Here is a 13545-nt window from a genome sequence, read left to right as displayed (position 1 = left end):
GTTTAAAGGTTAGCTATCATCTTACTATATTTTCTCACATCACAGCACTAATCTTAAAATAGCCAACTAGCTTTTACATTTAAATGTGCAGCAAACCAGTCATCTTTGTAAAAAGCAAAGTGTTATTCTTCCTCGAACTTTCAAAACATGCTGTATTTAAGTTTTTCTCAGTGGCATGGCAAATTTATTAAACATTTTCCCCCACACTGTTCACATCACTCAGTTTTATTGAATTTATAAAATTACTACAATATTTTCAACAAGCAGAATTTTTATGACAAAAATATAGAGTATACACCTTTTGGAATTTGGAAAAGAAAAAAATATTCACAAAATAAGTATACATATATTTTTAAATAAAGTTTATTTTCCCTGGGTATAGAAATCCTATTCTGAAACTTTTTCAAATTAAAGTGTTTAGTTATACCAATCAAAATCCGTACTTGCTATTAGGTTTCTAAGTTAATTTAGAGACTAGCTTTTTAAACCAATTCCATTATTTCCAATTTCTTAACTTCTAAAGTTACAAGTTTTTCACTTAAATACCCACAACTACTGTTGAAAGAATCATTTTATGTATATATATGTATGAACATATATATATGTATGTGTATATACACATATATAAGCTATATATACATCTTATAACTAGCTACAAAAAAGACATTTAAAAGACCAAAAAAAATTCGTGTGCTTATGTTTCTAATAATATTTAAACACACAAAGAAAAGGCTATTTTAATAGCAATCATGCTACTTTCTAATGCTTGCTTATTTATGTTTAGGTTAAAACAATAGTTGGGGTGCAAATGTGAAAGATAAATACTATTCAACTAGTTAACTGAAAAAAGTGAAAATTTTGGAAAGTCAATTATAATTAAGATAGTGTATCTAAGCTATTAAATAATAAAGCAGTGAGTTTTAAATTCACTCAAAAATTAGAAAGCAAAAAAATTACAAAAAAATAATTAGAAAGCAAAGATAAATACTAGCAACATAGCACTTAGTGAGTGGTCAATGAATATTAACTGAAGAAAATTTTTTAAAGAGGTAAATAAATGTATAAACAATCCTAAATTAAATGGTTAACAGCCCCTCTGAACTCTCCACCATTTTCAAGTGATTATTTTCTTTTCTGAAATAATATACCTAATTTAGAAATAGTAACAAGGCCATTTTGGGGAACTCTATAATCATCTATCAAAACTGAAGAAAAAGATAAAGTGAATAAAATTTTAAAAAAGGTAGAATGAGAAAAGTTCATATGACTTTTTTTAGCTAATTATAGATAATATTGGAAAGCTCTTAGAAATTTACTAACATTCAACCACGATTTCCATAAAAACTCTTCAAGGCAGGTAGAAAGCAAATGTTGAGAAACTACACAGAATTCTGAAAACCAGAGGGCAAGAAAACTCACACAGTGAGTCTTTCATTTTCTCTAGAGCAAGACACTAATGGACTTGAACTATTAGTAACATCATCTAAGACTATATCCACTGCCATCACACTCCCCCAAAAGAAAAAAAAAAAACCGGCAGGAGTCAAATCACCAAAAGTGGCAAATGCCAACATACAGTAGAGGAAGTCATATGCTACCAAAAAAAAAAAAAAAGAGAGAGAGAGAGAGAATGTTATAAGACCAAAAATTGATAAGTCATCGGTACATGGCTTCCTCACTCCAGTCACCTTCAAGGACCCTGTGTGAACATGGCCTGATTCACAAAAGCAGGAAAGAAAAGTTGCAATCTGTGCCTTTTCCCCTCAAAGGTCATGGCCTATATTAACCAAATATCGCAAGGGGAAAGAAGGGCAACTCATCTCTGTGAGGAGGTTTGCCACTAAAGCAAAACCACAAATGAATTCAAACTCTTCTCTCCAGTAATTACTAAGGGTGATCAAAACACAAAAGGTGACTAAGGTAAAGCACTGATACGCTATTGAATTTCACTTACCTAAACTAGTACTTCTTAAAAAAAAAAAAGAGTATTGGCACTTTTTTTTTCCTGAGCACCATGTGACAAGTGTCTTTGAATTCATGAAGGCACTACTAATAAGTGAAGGATACACATTACTTATACATACATATGCACTTAGCCTAAATAAAGACATGACAGGCTATGTTTGTTCCCATTTTAAAGTATATGTACGAACTTAAAGTTCATCCTAGTTGGATAGTGAAAACAGAAAACAGGGAATCAATTTTAAGTTGTTCAGCTTTGCTTATTGTGAGTAGCAAAGTTATGCAAAGTTAGAATACACCCATTTCCCTATATTCTCGATGATAGTTACTCCTGCCACCATTCCCCACACCCTTTTAGTAAGCCCATGCAGACATCATTAATCAAGTAGGTAGGTCATTCTCTGCTAATCCTAGCTGCAAAATCAAAGTCTTAAAATTAGCCACAACATCAGAGATGACACAGGAGTTTTTAAAAAAAAAAAAAAAAAAAAAAACAGGCAGTTTGCTATCCATGGTCATTATGGTAAACCACAGTAAGTGTGTGTACTTATTGCTACACACCCTTCTCTAGCCAACCACTGCAAAACAATAAAAAAAATTAATAATAAGCTAAATGAAAGTTGTGTTCTAAAGCCTCCCCAAGATGAGGCACCATTGCAAGAGGCTATGGACAATCACCTGAGGATGCCAATTCTGAAAGCGTGCTGAATCACTTGGATAACCCAGCAACCCCTAGTGACCACAAATACCACTGGAATAGGCATAAATAGAAATGTTCTAATACTTAAAAGATATTCATTTTATGCTCATTTACCATATAAATTTGTCAAATGAAGACTTTTAATTACATGGACATGTATATATTATCTGACAAAAATCTGGGTTGTTAACCCTTACTATCTGTAGGCCATACTTTTGATTGCTGTCAAACAAAAAAAACCCCACAACTCTCTATTTTGACCAAGTAGTGGTAACTTCTACAGCAAATTTGTCTCATCTTTTATAGACAAACTTTTAAAATCAATTGGAAAACTAAAATGATTCCAAGTTGCATTGTCCACAACTAAGAAACTATGCATACAGATGCATTCACAGATACAGATACAGGCACACACACTCTCACACTCATGCATATACAATTAAAGAAAACCACTAGAAACTCTAGGACTGTCTTTTGAAAGAAAATGTCCACAGCTAGCCAGAAAAAAACAATCCACAGTTTCTTGCATAGAAGAATTAAAAAGAAAACGCCTGTCCAGCCAACAATGATAGGAGTCAGAATTGTTGAACTGTCACACACACAAAAAATACTCAAGTAAAGGTCATAAAGCCAGCTCCTTTTCTGGTACCAGATGCATCATAAAAATGTGCCACTGAGGCCAGGATCCCAGCACTTTGGAAGGCCAAGGCAGGCAGATCACGAGGCCAGGTGTTTAAGACCAGCCTGACCAACATGGTAAAACCTTTCTCTACCAAAAATACAAAAATTAGCCAGGCGTGGTGATGAGCGCCTGTAATCCCAGCTACTCGGGAGGCTGAGGCAGGAAATCACTTAAACCTGGAGGGCAAAGGTTGCAGTGAGCCGAGATCGCACCATTGCACTCCAGCCTGGGAGACATGGCGAGACTCTCCGAAAAAAAAAAAAAAAAAGTGCCACTGTTTATTTAACCACCCTGCTATGGATGAGCTAATCCAAACTATTGGAATGTACATCTATATAAAAGTCAATACACAGGAAAAAGGTCTGGAAGAATATATACTAGAAAAGAATGGTTACCTCTAGGGGATGGAGTGTCAAGGTGAATTTTGGTTTATTCATATTGTCTAAATGATTGTTTAATAACTCAGGTATTGCTTTCAAGTAAGAGGAAGGGTAGGAAATACCCTGTTGTCTCAGAATTTTAAGTCCAGAGTGCTGGGAGAAAAAGATGGCAGCACTGAGTGGGACTGAAAAGTTTTCCTAGAACATCTCCTTTCATTACATGACTCACCATTGTTCACTCCTAAAATGCTTCATCGCATCCAAAAGGACTTCTGCCTACTAATACCAGAAAAGGTTGGGAAAGAAGAGTGTAGTTACAGCCCCTGATGGCTGATTCTATTCTCTCTCCTTTGTTCCTAACTGTCCCCATGCTGCCAGATCTGGCAATATACTTTATATTGAGATTTAAGTGGGTAAAAGTCTTTATGCCAAACTTGCAAAAGCACAGAGATTATCAACAGCACCATCCTCCCACCTTGTCAGAGTAAAACTGAAGAAGGAATTCATTATAGTCATACATTTTACTCATCTTTAATACTCTGAATATATTACCCATGGAAACAACCCCTCATTTATGTCAAAAAATTGCTGAATGCATTAATATTCCTTTACATTAATTTATTTGGTTGATCTACAGTAACTAAGCAAAACTGAATCCACCCTGTCATATATTCTAGGTTTTGCGGATACATTCTGAATTATTTATTCAACAACTAATGCTAGTCCAAAAATATCAAGAAGCATGTGAATTTAAATACTAAATAAAGAGATAACTTAAAGGCTTAATGTTTCAGGATACAATAAGATATTCATCATTCTAATCAATCTCATGAGTTAATCCTGGTGCTGTGCATCTTGGCTGCACTGGTAGTCCTGTACTTCTGCATCTCTGTTATAAGGCTAACATGAGGTAAAGCACCTGGCCCACAGTAAATGCTCTAAAATGTTTTATTACCAAAGAGACCAACAAAAAACTTTTTGGGGGAAGAGGAACATATTATGGGACAGAAAGGACAAATTCTATCCTATGAAAATATGCTAGATTAGTTATTGCATTTGGAGGAGAGGCAGCATAAGGACGCCAAAGATGGAGAGGTCAGGTCGGGCACAGTGGCTCACACCTGTAATCCCAGCACTTTGGGAGGCGGAGGCAGGAGGATCTCCTAAACTCTGGAGTTCGAGACCACCCTGGCCAACATGGTGAAACTCTTTCTCTAAAAATACAAAAAATCAGCTGGGCATGGTGGTGTGTGCCTATAGTCCCAGCTATTTGGGACGCTGAGGCATGAGAATTGCTTGAGCCCTGGAGGTGGAGGTTGCAGTGAGCCAAGATCGTGTCACTGCACTCCAACTTAGGCTAGAGTGAGACTCTGTCAAAAAAAAAAAAAAAAAAAAAAGAGAGGTCAAAGTTCCAGAGACGGGATATCAAAACAGATAATAAGGGATAATAAGCAGACCCAATAAAGATAATAAAAGTCACATCAGGGAAAGAAGAAAATGCCAGCATCAAGCTAATAGCAGGCAGTGGTTTCTTTAGCCACTTTTACTTTATTTACAGCCATTTGCCACACCCACGGGACTCTACTTTAATGAAAGTTAATACAAATGTCCTTACAAATAAAAATCTCCCTTCTTCAAGTATGCAGCTCTATAGCCGTAGAAAGAGTAGTATGATCACCTACTCTCACTTCACCTCTAGAAGAGAATCTTGTTATCATACCTCTCTGAATCCAGACACAAAAAAGATACTTAAAATATCTGAAAGAGATTTAAAAACCTAGACTCAGAGTAGCTTCTACCTAGAACACAATTATTTTGTTTTAAAACATTAACCTATAAAAAAAATCTGAAGCAGACCATTAAAAAAATTGAATATAGTATTTAAATTAAATGTTCCCCAAAACACTTTGAATAGAAAATAGATTAAAATTTTACCTATGAAATAAATGCAGGCATTTTGCTTATGTAAGTCCACAACATTTTCTGAAAGGTGTACAACTATTTATAAGAGGTTATGGACACAGTGATGGGAATTTACTATAAAGAATGAAAATTTATTTTTTCACAGTTTTGGAGGCTGAGAAATCCAAGATAAGGCACTGGCACGTTAGGGCTCAGTCTCTCTGCTTCCAACACTATGTAGAACACTACATCCTTTGGAAGGGAGAGACATTCGGCAGAAGAGCAGGAGAGTGTTCACCCACTCCCACAAGCCCTTTACATGGCGGCATTAATCCATTCATGAGGGTGGTGCCCACATGACCTAAACACCTCCTGGTAGGCCCCACTCCCAACACTGTTGCATTGGGGATGAAGGGAATCTACTATTTCTGTACTCCATATATTAAGAGTATTACATCTACTGGCGGTAGGTAAGGCATAACAAACATCATCTGCATTATCTCCTATACTTCATATTTACATGATAAAAACAAAATATAATACTAATAAAGCTTAAAAGCACATCAAAATTGTTATACTCTTTTTAAAACTTTTAAAGTAACTATTACTGATTAGATTTCTTAAGGCTTGAATGTTTCTCAGAAAGATAACACCTAACACTTGAACATTTCATATGAAGTCTATTTAAATGCAGGGTCTGCTGGGCACAGTGGCTCACACCTGTAATCCCAACACTTTGGGAGGCCAAGGCAGGTAGATCACCTGAGGTCAGGAGTTCAAGACCAGCCTGACTAATATGATGAAACCCCATCTCTACTAAAAATACAAAAATTAGCTAGGCATGGTAGCATGCACCTGTAGACCTAGCCTGTAGCCTAGGAGGCTAAGACAAGAGAATTGCTTGAACCCAGGAGGTGGAAGTTGCAGTGAGCTGAGATCACGCCACTGCACTCCAGCCTGGGTGACAGAGTGAGACTGTTCAAAAAAAAATGTAGGGTCAACATTATTGAACACTAGATTTTCCCATATATTAATAATTCTTCCTATGGTGAAACATTTTCACTCAAGAATAAACAGGTTACTGAATTGAGAGAGATAGCAGAGTGTAGTGGCTCATGCCTGTAATCCCAGAACTTTGAAAAGTCAAGGCAGGCAGATCCCTTAAGCCCAGGAGTTTGAGACCAGCCTGGACAGCATGGCAAAACCCTGCTGCTACAAAAAAGTACAAAAATTAGCCAGGAGTGGTGGTACATGCCTGTAGTCCTAGTTATTCAGGAGGCTGAGGTAAGAGGATTGTTTAAGCCTGGGAGGTGGAAACTGCAGTGAGCTGAGATCACGCCACTATACTCCAGCTTGGGTGAAAGAGTAAGACTCTGTCTCAGAAAAAAAAAAATGTGATACTAGTAATAATAATAATGGTAGTAAACAATATTAATAGCTAACACTTACTCAATACACTATGTGCCTGGCACTTTTCTAGCTGCTTTTTATGAATTGATTCTTCTAATCCTCACAACCCTATGAGGTAGGTAGTACAGTAAAACCATATGAATTAAAAATCACTAGAATGAATTATAAATTAATACTAAAGAATTTTTATTTTCTATATACTAATAGAATTTAAATCTAGACTCCAGTGAAACATACAAACCAACCACATGAATTTATTTCCTCTACCTCCAAACCACCAAAAAGACATTAAAGGAATATAAATGGTATTAAACCATAAAGAGAACAGACTACAAAGCCATGAGATTTTAACAAAGTTTATACAGATAAAAACCAGGAGGAAGTGTGATACCTCACCTAGCAGAGTGGAGGAAGTTAAAGCCTAAGTACCCAAAAGGGAGAAACCAAAAAACATACTCCATCAAACCTCTACTAAGTTCAGGAGTTGGAAGCACTAGGTATTGTAGAAGATGAGAGTGAGGTATAGAGCTGAAATCAGGACTAGAAGTCTGTATAAAGAACAACTGGAACCCAGGTCCTCTCCCTGACTCTCCACAGCCAGTCTACCCGCCACCGTCAACCTCCACTGACAGGAAAAACTGAACCTGAGGGTCAGCAGCCAGAGGAGGATTTGCGGGGTGGAGCCGCATGGGCCTGAGAGAGGCTGAAGATAGAAGGATTAAGCAAAAGTCATCATACAAACCTCAGCTGTCCTTTTCTTACCCTACTACCAGGACCCAGTTTTCTAGAGAAACTGGCCCCAAAGAGAAGACCTCCACTGAAATTTAGGGGACCTCAACAGAAAAGGCCAACAACTCTCTACCTGATGGCCCTTTAGACAACTTATAAACCCTGCCCACACATAAAGACCTATGACATTAGCTTTTTAATACATGACTAATATGAATAGATGATCTCTAAGAAAGGCTTCAGAATGAAAGAGCCCAAAACAAAGAGAAAATAGAAACATGGCGGGGGAGGAGGAGAACCATTCAAGAAACAGGAAAGATGTAAGAAAAAAAATCTTAATTTTGTCCTCAGGGAGATACGAGGAAACATTTAATCTATAAAATAAAAATAGGTTTTTATGAAATGAAACAGAAAAAAAGACCTCTTAGAAATTAAAATATATATAAAGAAAAGTCAACAGAAGAGCTGGAGGATAACAAAGAACAAAGATAATATAACTTAAGGAACAACTAGAGAGAAAAAGCTTTTTTAATTTAGAGGAGGTCCAGCATTCAAATAACAGAAATTCTAGAAAGATAGAACAAACAAAATGAAAGAGAGAAAACTGTCAAAAAGATAATACACACACACACACAAACCCAAAACTGAAGCAGACAAATCTCTAAATTGAAAGATTCCACCAAGTGCCCATCAAGATGAATGAATAAAGATTCACATATCATTATGAAACATCAGAAGTAATGAGAAGTTCCTAAAAGCTTGCAGAGTGTAAAAACAGATCCCAGGGAAAGGAACGGTATCAGAATTCTCACAGAAAAATTAAATGCCTTAAGAGAATGAAGTGTTGCCTTTACAATTCTGAGGGAATGTTATTTTTCAGACTCCAAACTACCAATCAAGAGTAGAGACATTTTCAGACCTGTAAAGCCTTAAAATCTTTACTTTCTATGCACCTTTTCTTGGGAAGTTACTGGTGGAGGAGCTTTGCCAAAAAAAAAAGGAAAAAGGCAGTAAATCTAGAAAGAAGTTACAAGATCCACAATGGAAGATCTAATGTGAGACTAAAAAACAAAGGGAGTTTCAGAATGACAGCTGAACCATGGAACAGGCCTGGAGGGCAACAGTACAAATGGCAGAAGATGAAGGACTGTGGAAGAAACGTCTCTAAAGGATGACAAAATATTTTTTAAAACTTTTTTAAATAAAGGGAATTGATAGATTATCTGATATTTTTCAGCATTTAAGTCTTTTGGATAGTCATTGTGACGGGTACATTAAAAACTAAGCAAATTTGAAAATCAGGCAATACCAACCCCAGAAAAAATAACATTCTAGTAAAAAGGAAATAATGATAGTTAACCATGTGGTACATCAGTGAACTACATTTATGTCTATTTAACAAAAAGTTTGTTCTAACAAGAAGTTGTGTGAATATAAATCTATTTTGGGAGGGGTGGGGGAAGAAAAATGGGGAGGTGGAGATTTTAAGTTAAGTAAATCCTGTCTACCATAAAAGGCATTCGAGAAACTATTTCTGAAATTGGTAAATCAAGAAAAAGTGGTATAACATTTTCAAACAGGAAGGTAAATACTAACACAAACCACTAAGAGTTCCAAGTGTTTGTCTTTGGAATGCTAAATTGGGGAAGAGGGAACTAAACTTTTTCACTATAAACCTTTTAGTTCTATTTGATTTTTTCAAACTATGTACATTAATTAGTTTAATAAAAAGAAAGCTAAAATTGAAAAAAAAAAAAAACAACAGAATTTCAAGTTAAGAATTCAACATGAATTCAAAGAGAGGATTGAGGAGACAGAAAGACATGAACAAGAAGGCCTATCTACCAGCTACCTACCATTCATTTACCCACCAGGGTTATTAAAAGAGAGACCTCCTCAAAGGAGCTCCTGCAGCCTCATGTGGCTTTCTTTCAGGCCAGGACACTCCCTCTGCACCAAGTAGCCAGAGCAAGGCTCAAAGTACAGACCTCATTAAATAAAAGAACTAGCGGAGTCCAAATTAATGGTATTATCATGTATATGGAACTAGTCTAAACAGCAGTCTGGTATTAACATATTACAAGGACATATTTCCTGAGATCTTGTTATGATTTTTAAATTTCTAAATGTGATAATACATACTGAAAAACTACAATTCAAGGTCAAAGGTCAAAGGTTGCAGGGCATCTGTGGAAATAAAGATACTCTATCTCCTGCCTTGGAATTTAAGTTTAAGCAATAGCATCCATTTCTGGACTCTTCCTGACTGAAGATCATGCCATAATCCCGTATGATGTAAGAAAATTCAAATTCAGCTCATTTATAAAATAATTGTATCAAAATCCCTTTAGTCATGGAGGCCTGTGATTCCCAAAGAATAGTGAGCAAGCACTTGAAATGAAAAACAAGCACTGCTTTTGCTTAGAAGATCACTGATACGCTGCCAAGAGAACCTCCAAATTTCTCAACAACTTTTCATGTTTTTCAATAACCCCATGACCTAGACAAAGCAAAAAAGGGACTACTAATAACTAATAATAACCAATAATTTTTCTATAAAGTATAGAACAACTTGACAAGCTAAAATTCTTACAGAATTGTTATTTGGTTCATCTTTTTCTTAAAGTTCAAAAAAGGCACACTGAAAATAAAGGACTCCTCAAAATGCAAGGTTCCCTTAAGCTTTATAGGTTTCTTCATGCTACTAATTCACTGATCAAAACCTGGATATAATTCAAGATATATTTATACTCTCACAAAATAAATGATTTCACATATGTTTTTGGTTCCTAACAATAACAACAAAAAGTGGCTCCAACTCATAACAAAAGGCATACTTAGGGATACTGCAAACCTGTTCAAGGACCTGTTTCAAGGGGGAAAAAATGATACAAACCAGAAATAATTGCATTGTATTTTTAAAATATTTACAGAAAACTCTTCACGAACCCATCTATTTGGATAAAGCAATAGAAAATGGCTGTGACTGTTTTCTATAAGTTCAAAAGCTTGTTATGGTGTTTTCATTATAAACCTATTACTTCAAAAAAACTCACTACCAGAAAAAACTCCCGATCAATAGCACCCTGACCTTCATGGTCTTAACACTGTGCAAGTTCTTACTACAAAATAAAAAATAATAATAATAATAATAAAAAAACTTGATTACCTGCTCAACATTATAACTTACTACAGTATCAAACTTTTTTTTTCAAATTAGACATATGAAGTACAACTCACGAGCAGGAAAAGACTCCACTGAATATAAAGTAGTCTGATGACCTGTGTGCTATTTAAAATTACAAACACTTTAAGTAGCATAGAGTTTACCCAAACACATATTAATGTATAGACTATGTCCATTTTAAACTTAAGATGGAAGGCCTATAATTACAGTTTTTTAAACAAATACCAAATATTAATTATTTTTAAATATCCCACATAAACTTACAAGAGGAATTGAAATAAAATGAAATAGGCCACACCATTCTAAGCTCACAGGCAACAAAAACTAAAAGCAATCATTTGTGTCTTCACCAGCAGGCCTAAATATACAAACTCAAATCCATTAGAATTATATTAGTGCCTAATAAAGATTAGACAGAATATCAATGAATGTAAAAAATACAATGTATTATATGATGTGTTTGAATGCAAAAACCACACATTTATTAAACATATGATTAACTTAAAAACAACACACCAGTTTGTTTTAAAGTGCTCCTTCACCAAAACCTTAAAAAAAAACTATTAACCCAAAGTGAATTCAAAACAACCGATTACAAGGCAAACAATGACAATAGGTATAGACAGGCACTACCAAAAAATGCTATTTGTTCTTTAATTAAATAATGCCATTCTCAAGTGATATAGAGCAGTCATCTTGACAGAATTCCTTTTTGTATAAATATTCATAAATAAAAATGTCTCTAGACATTGGAAAGAGCTGCAAACAATACTTTACAACAGCAGCTTAATGTCTATTTTAGGAAAAAAAAAAAAAGCACTAAAATCCTCTTCCATTGAAAGTTGTTTATTTCTCTGGTGTAAGTGAGCAAAGTCACTATAGCATTAAAATCTCTTTTCTAGAACAATGTAAAGAACAACGTATACACATCTTAAATTTGGTAGGTCACAAAAGTTAGAATGCAATCATCTTTTGAGGCAACAAGAAAATAAATAAAAATTAAACACTTTAACCCAACATTTGGAATGACAAATCAGTAGTGTCAACTTCACATATGAAGGACAATACAGTCTGGTTAAAGATGCTCAATATGTCATGGTAATTGGGCTAAAGATACTTAAAATATTGTGTTTCCTTTTTGATTAAAGGAATATAATACAATCACCATCAAGCTGCTATCGTAACTCATTTTTAGCTGTGGTAAAGTGACCATTTGGTCCATGGCACAAGTTACATATATCACACTTCTGTCAAACTGAAACCTTGTAAGATTTCATGTTTATAAGCTACAATACACCCTGACCAAGCTGTCAGTCCTCTCACAGTTTTTTAGAAAAATATCTACATTTGTCCTTATGGATGTCAAAATGTTACACCATCATTTGTTTAAAAAAAAAAAAAAAAAAAAAAAAAAAAAAGATGCACATTCATACTGTGAGTTATTAGGAAAATACTCTTGCAAACAAACTATATAAAGATAAAATACACTTCAAAAGTATGTGGTTTGTTTTCTTGTCTGTTTTACAATATTCTATAAAGTGCAGAGTCCTAAGGGAAAAAACTACTCCCTATAACAATAGTTTAATTACAGCAGCTTTTGCATAGCAATACTTAGAGGAAGTTGGACACTTCAGTTTCTTCAGGAAGAGAAGGATGGAAGAGTATCTTCCGATTCAGATTTTTTTTTGGCCATAAGTCTGCTTTCTTCAGGAATGGTTGCTGATGCCAAATCTCCATTAAGTGTATTTTTTGAACAGTGAACAGGTCCTATGAAGACATTGGTAAAAACGTTAAACATCCTGTCAATATTAACTCCAGTCCTCTGTGAAAGAACATTTTAAATTTCCTATTCAGGGACATGAAATTCCTTTAGTTTCCTGCTAATTTTTTATTTCCTTGTTTGTTTCATACAGGAAAACTTAACTTTTAGAGTATAGTATCAACAGTCAAAAGGAAAAACATCAGAATTCATGGGATAAACGACGAAACTTCCTGAAGTAGAGATTTTTGTTTTGTTCATTGCTAGAATCACGGTTGGCACATAACAAGCAGTCAATAAATATCTGCTGAATTGAATTTAATCTTTATTAATTAAATATTGCTCTTTCAGCCTATTTTAATGCTGTTAATATCCCCTTGTTCCTAGGCAAACAAACCAAGACCCATAAAAGGATACATGCCTTACCCAACATCACACAATTGGTAACAGAACGAGGACTAAATTCAGGTATTCCTCTTTTCATTCTAAGACTTTCTGAGCAAAGCTGACAAGATACCTCACACTGAAAGATCCCATTTCTCCATTTGTAATGCAGCTCACAGAACTATCACTGCAGCTCCATGTTAACACAGCTGACTACACTGGCATAGTCCTGTTCTAAGGCAGTTGTACCTTTATACACATTGTTTGAGTTTACCATCATCATTTATTACTTTCATACTTTTTGAAAAAGCTTGTTTAGAAAAATAGAAACAGTTGCATCTCACAAGAAGAATATTTTTGAGTAACAACTTTCAACAAAAACTGCCAACTGCAAAATATATACTTTCTAGAAGGAGCACTAATTCAATCTTTGCTTTGTCAGCTAATTGA

The 13545-nt window shown here is 35.0% G+C and overlaps 1 protein-coding gene across 1 annotated transcript in view; it reads right to left on the bottom strand.

Annotated features, from left to right (window-relative positions):
- Nucleotides 1-209: 209 nt before the first annotated feature.
- Nucleotides 210-13545, bottom strand: part of PLEKHA3 (pleckstrin homology domain containing A3) — a 36232-nt gene continuing 22896 nt past the window's right edge. Inside the window, exon 8 of the mRNA XM_007965471.3 lies at nucleotides 210-12719. Coding sequence (XP_007963662.1) covers nucleotides 12592-12719 — 128 coding nt within the window. The 3' untranslated portion in view covers nucleotides 210-12591. The remainder of the gene's footprint in view (nucleotides 12720-13545) is intronic.

The sequence above is a fragment of the Chlorocebus sabaeus genome, chromosome 10 (genome assembly GCF_047675955.1).
Source record: "Chlorocebus sabaeus isolate Y175 chromosome 10, mChlSab1.0.hap1, whole genome shotgun sequence".
In the NCBI taxonomy this organism is placed as follows: domain Eukaryota; kingdom Metazoa; phylum Chordata; class Mammalia; order Primates; family Cercopithecidae; genus Chlorocebus; species Chlorocebus sabaeus.
Note: the sequence above shows the minus strand (reverse complement) of the source record. Positions and strands in the feature narration are given on the sequence as shown.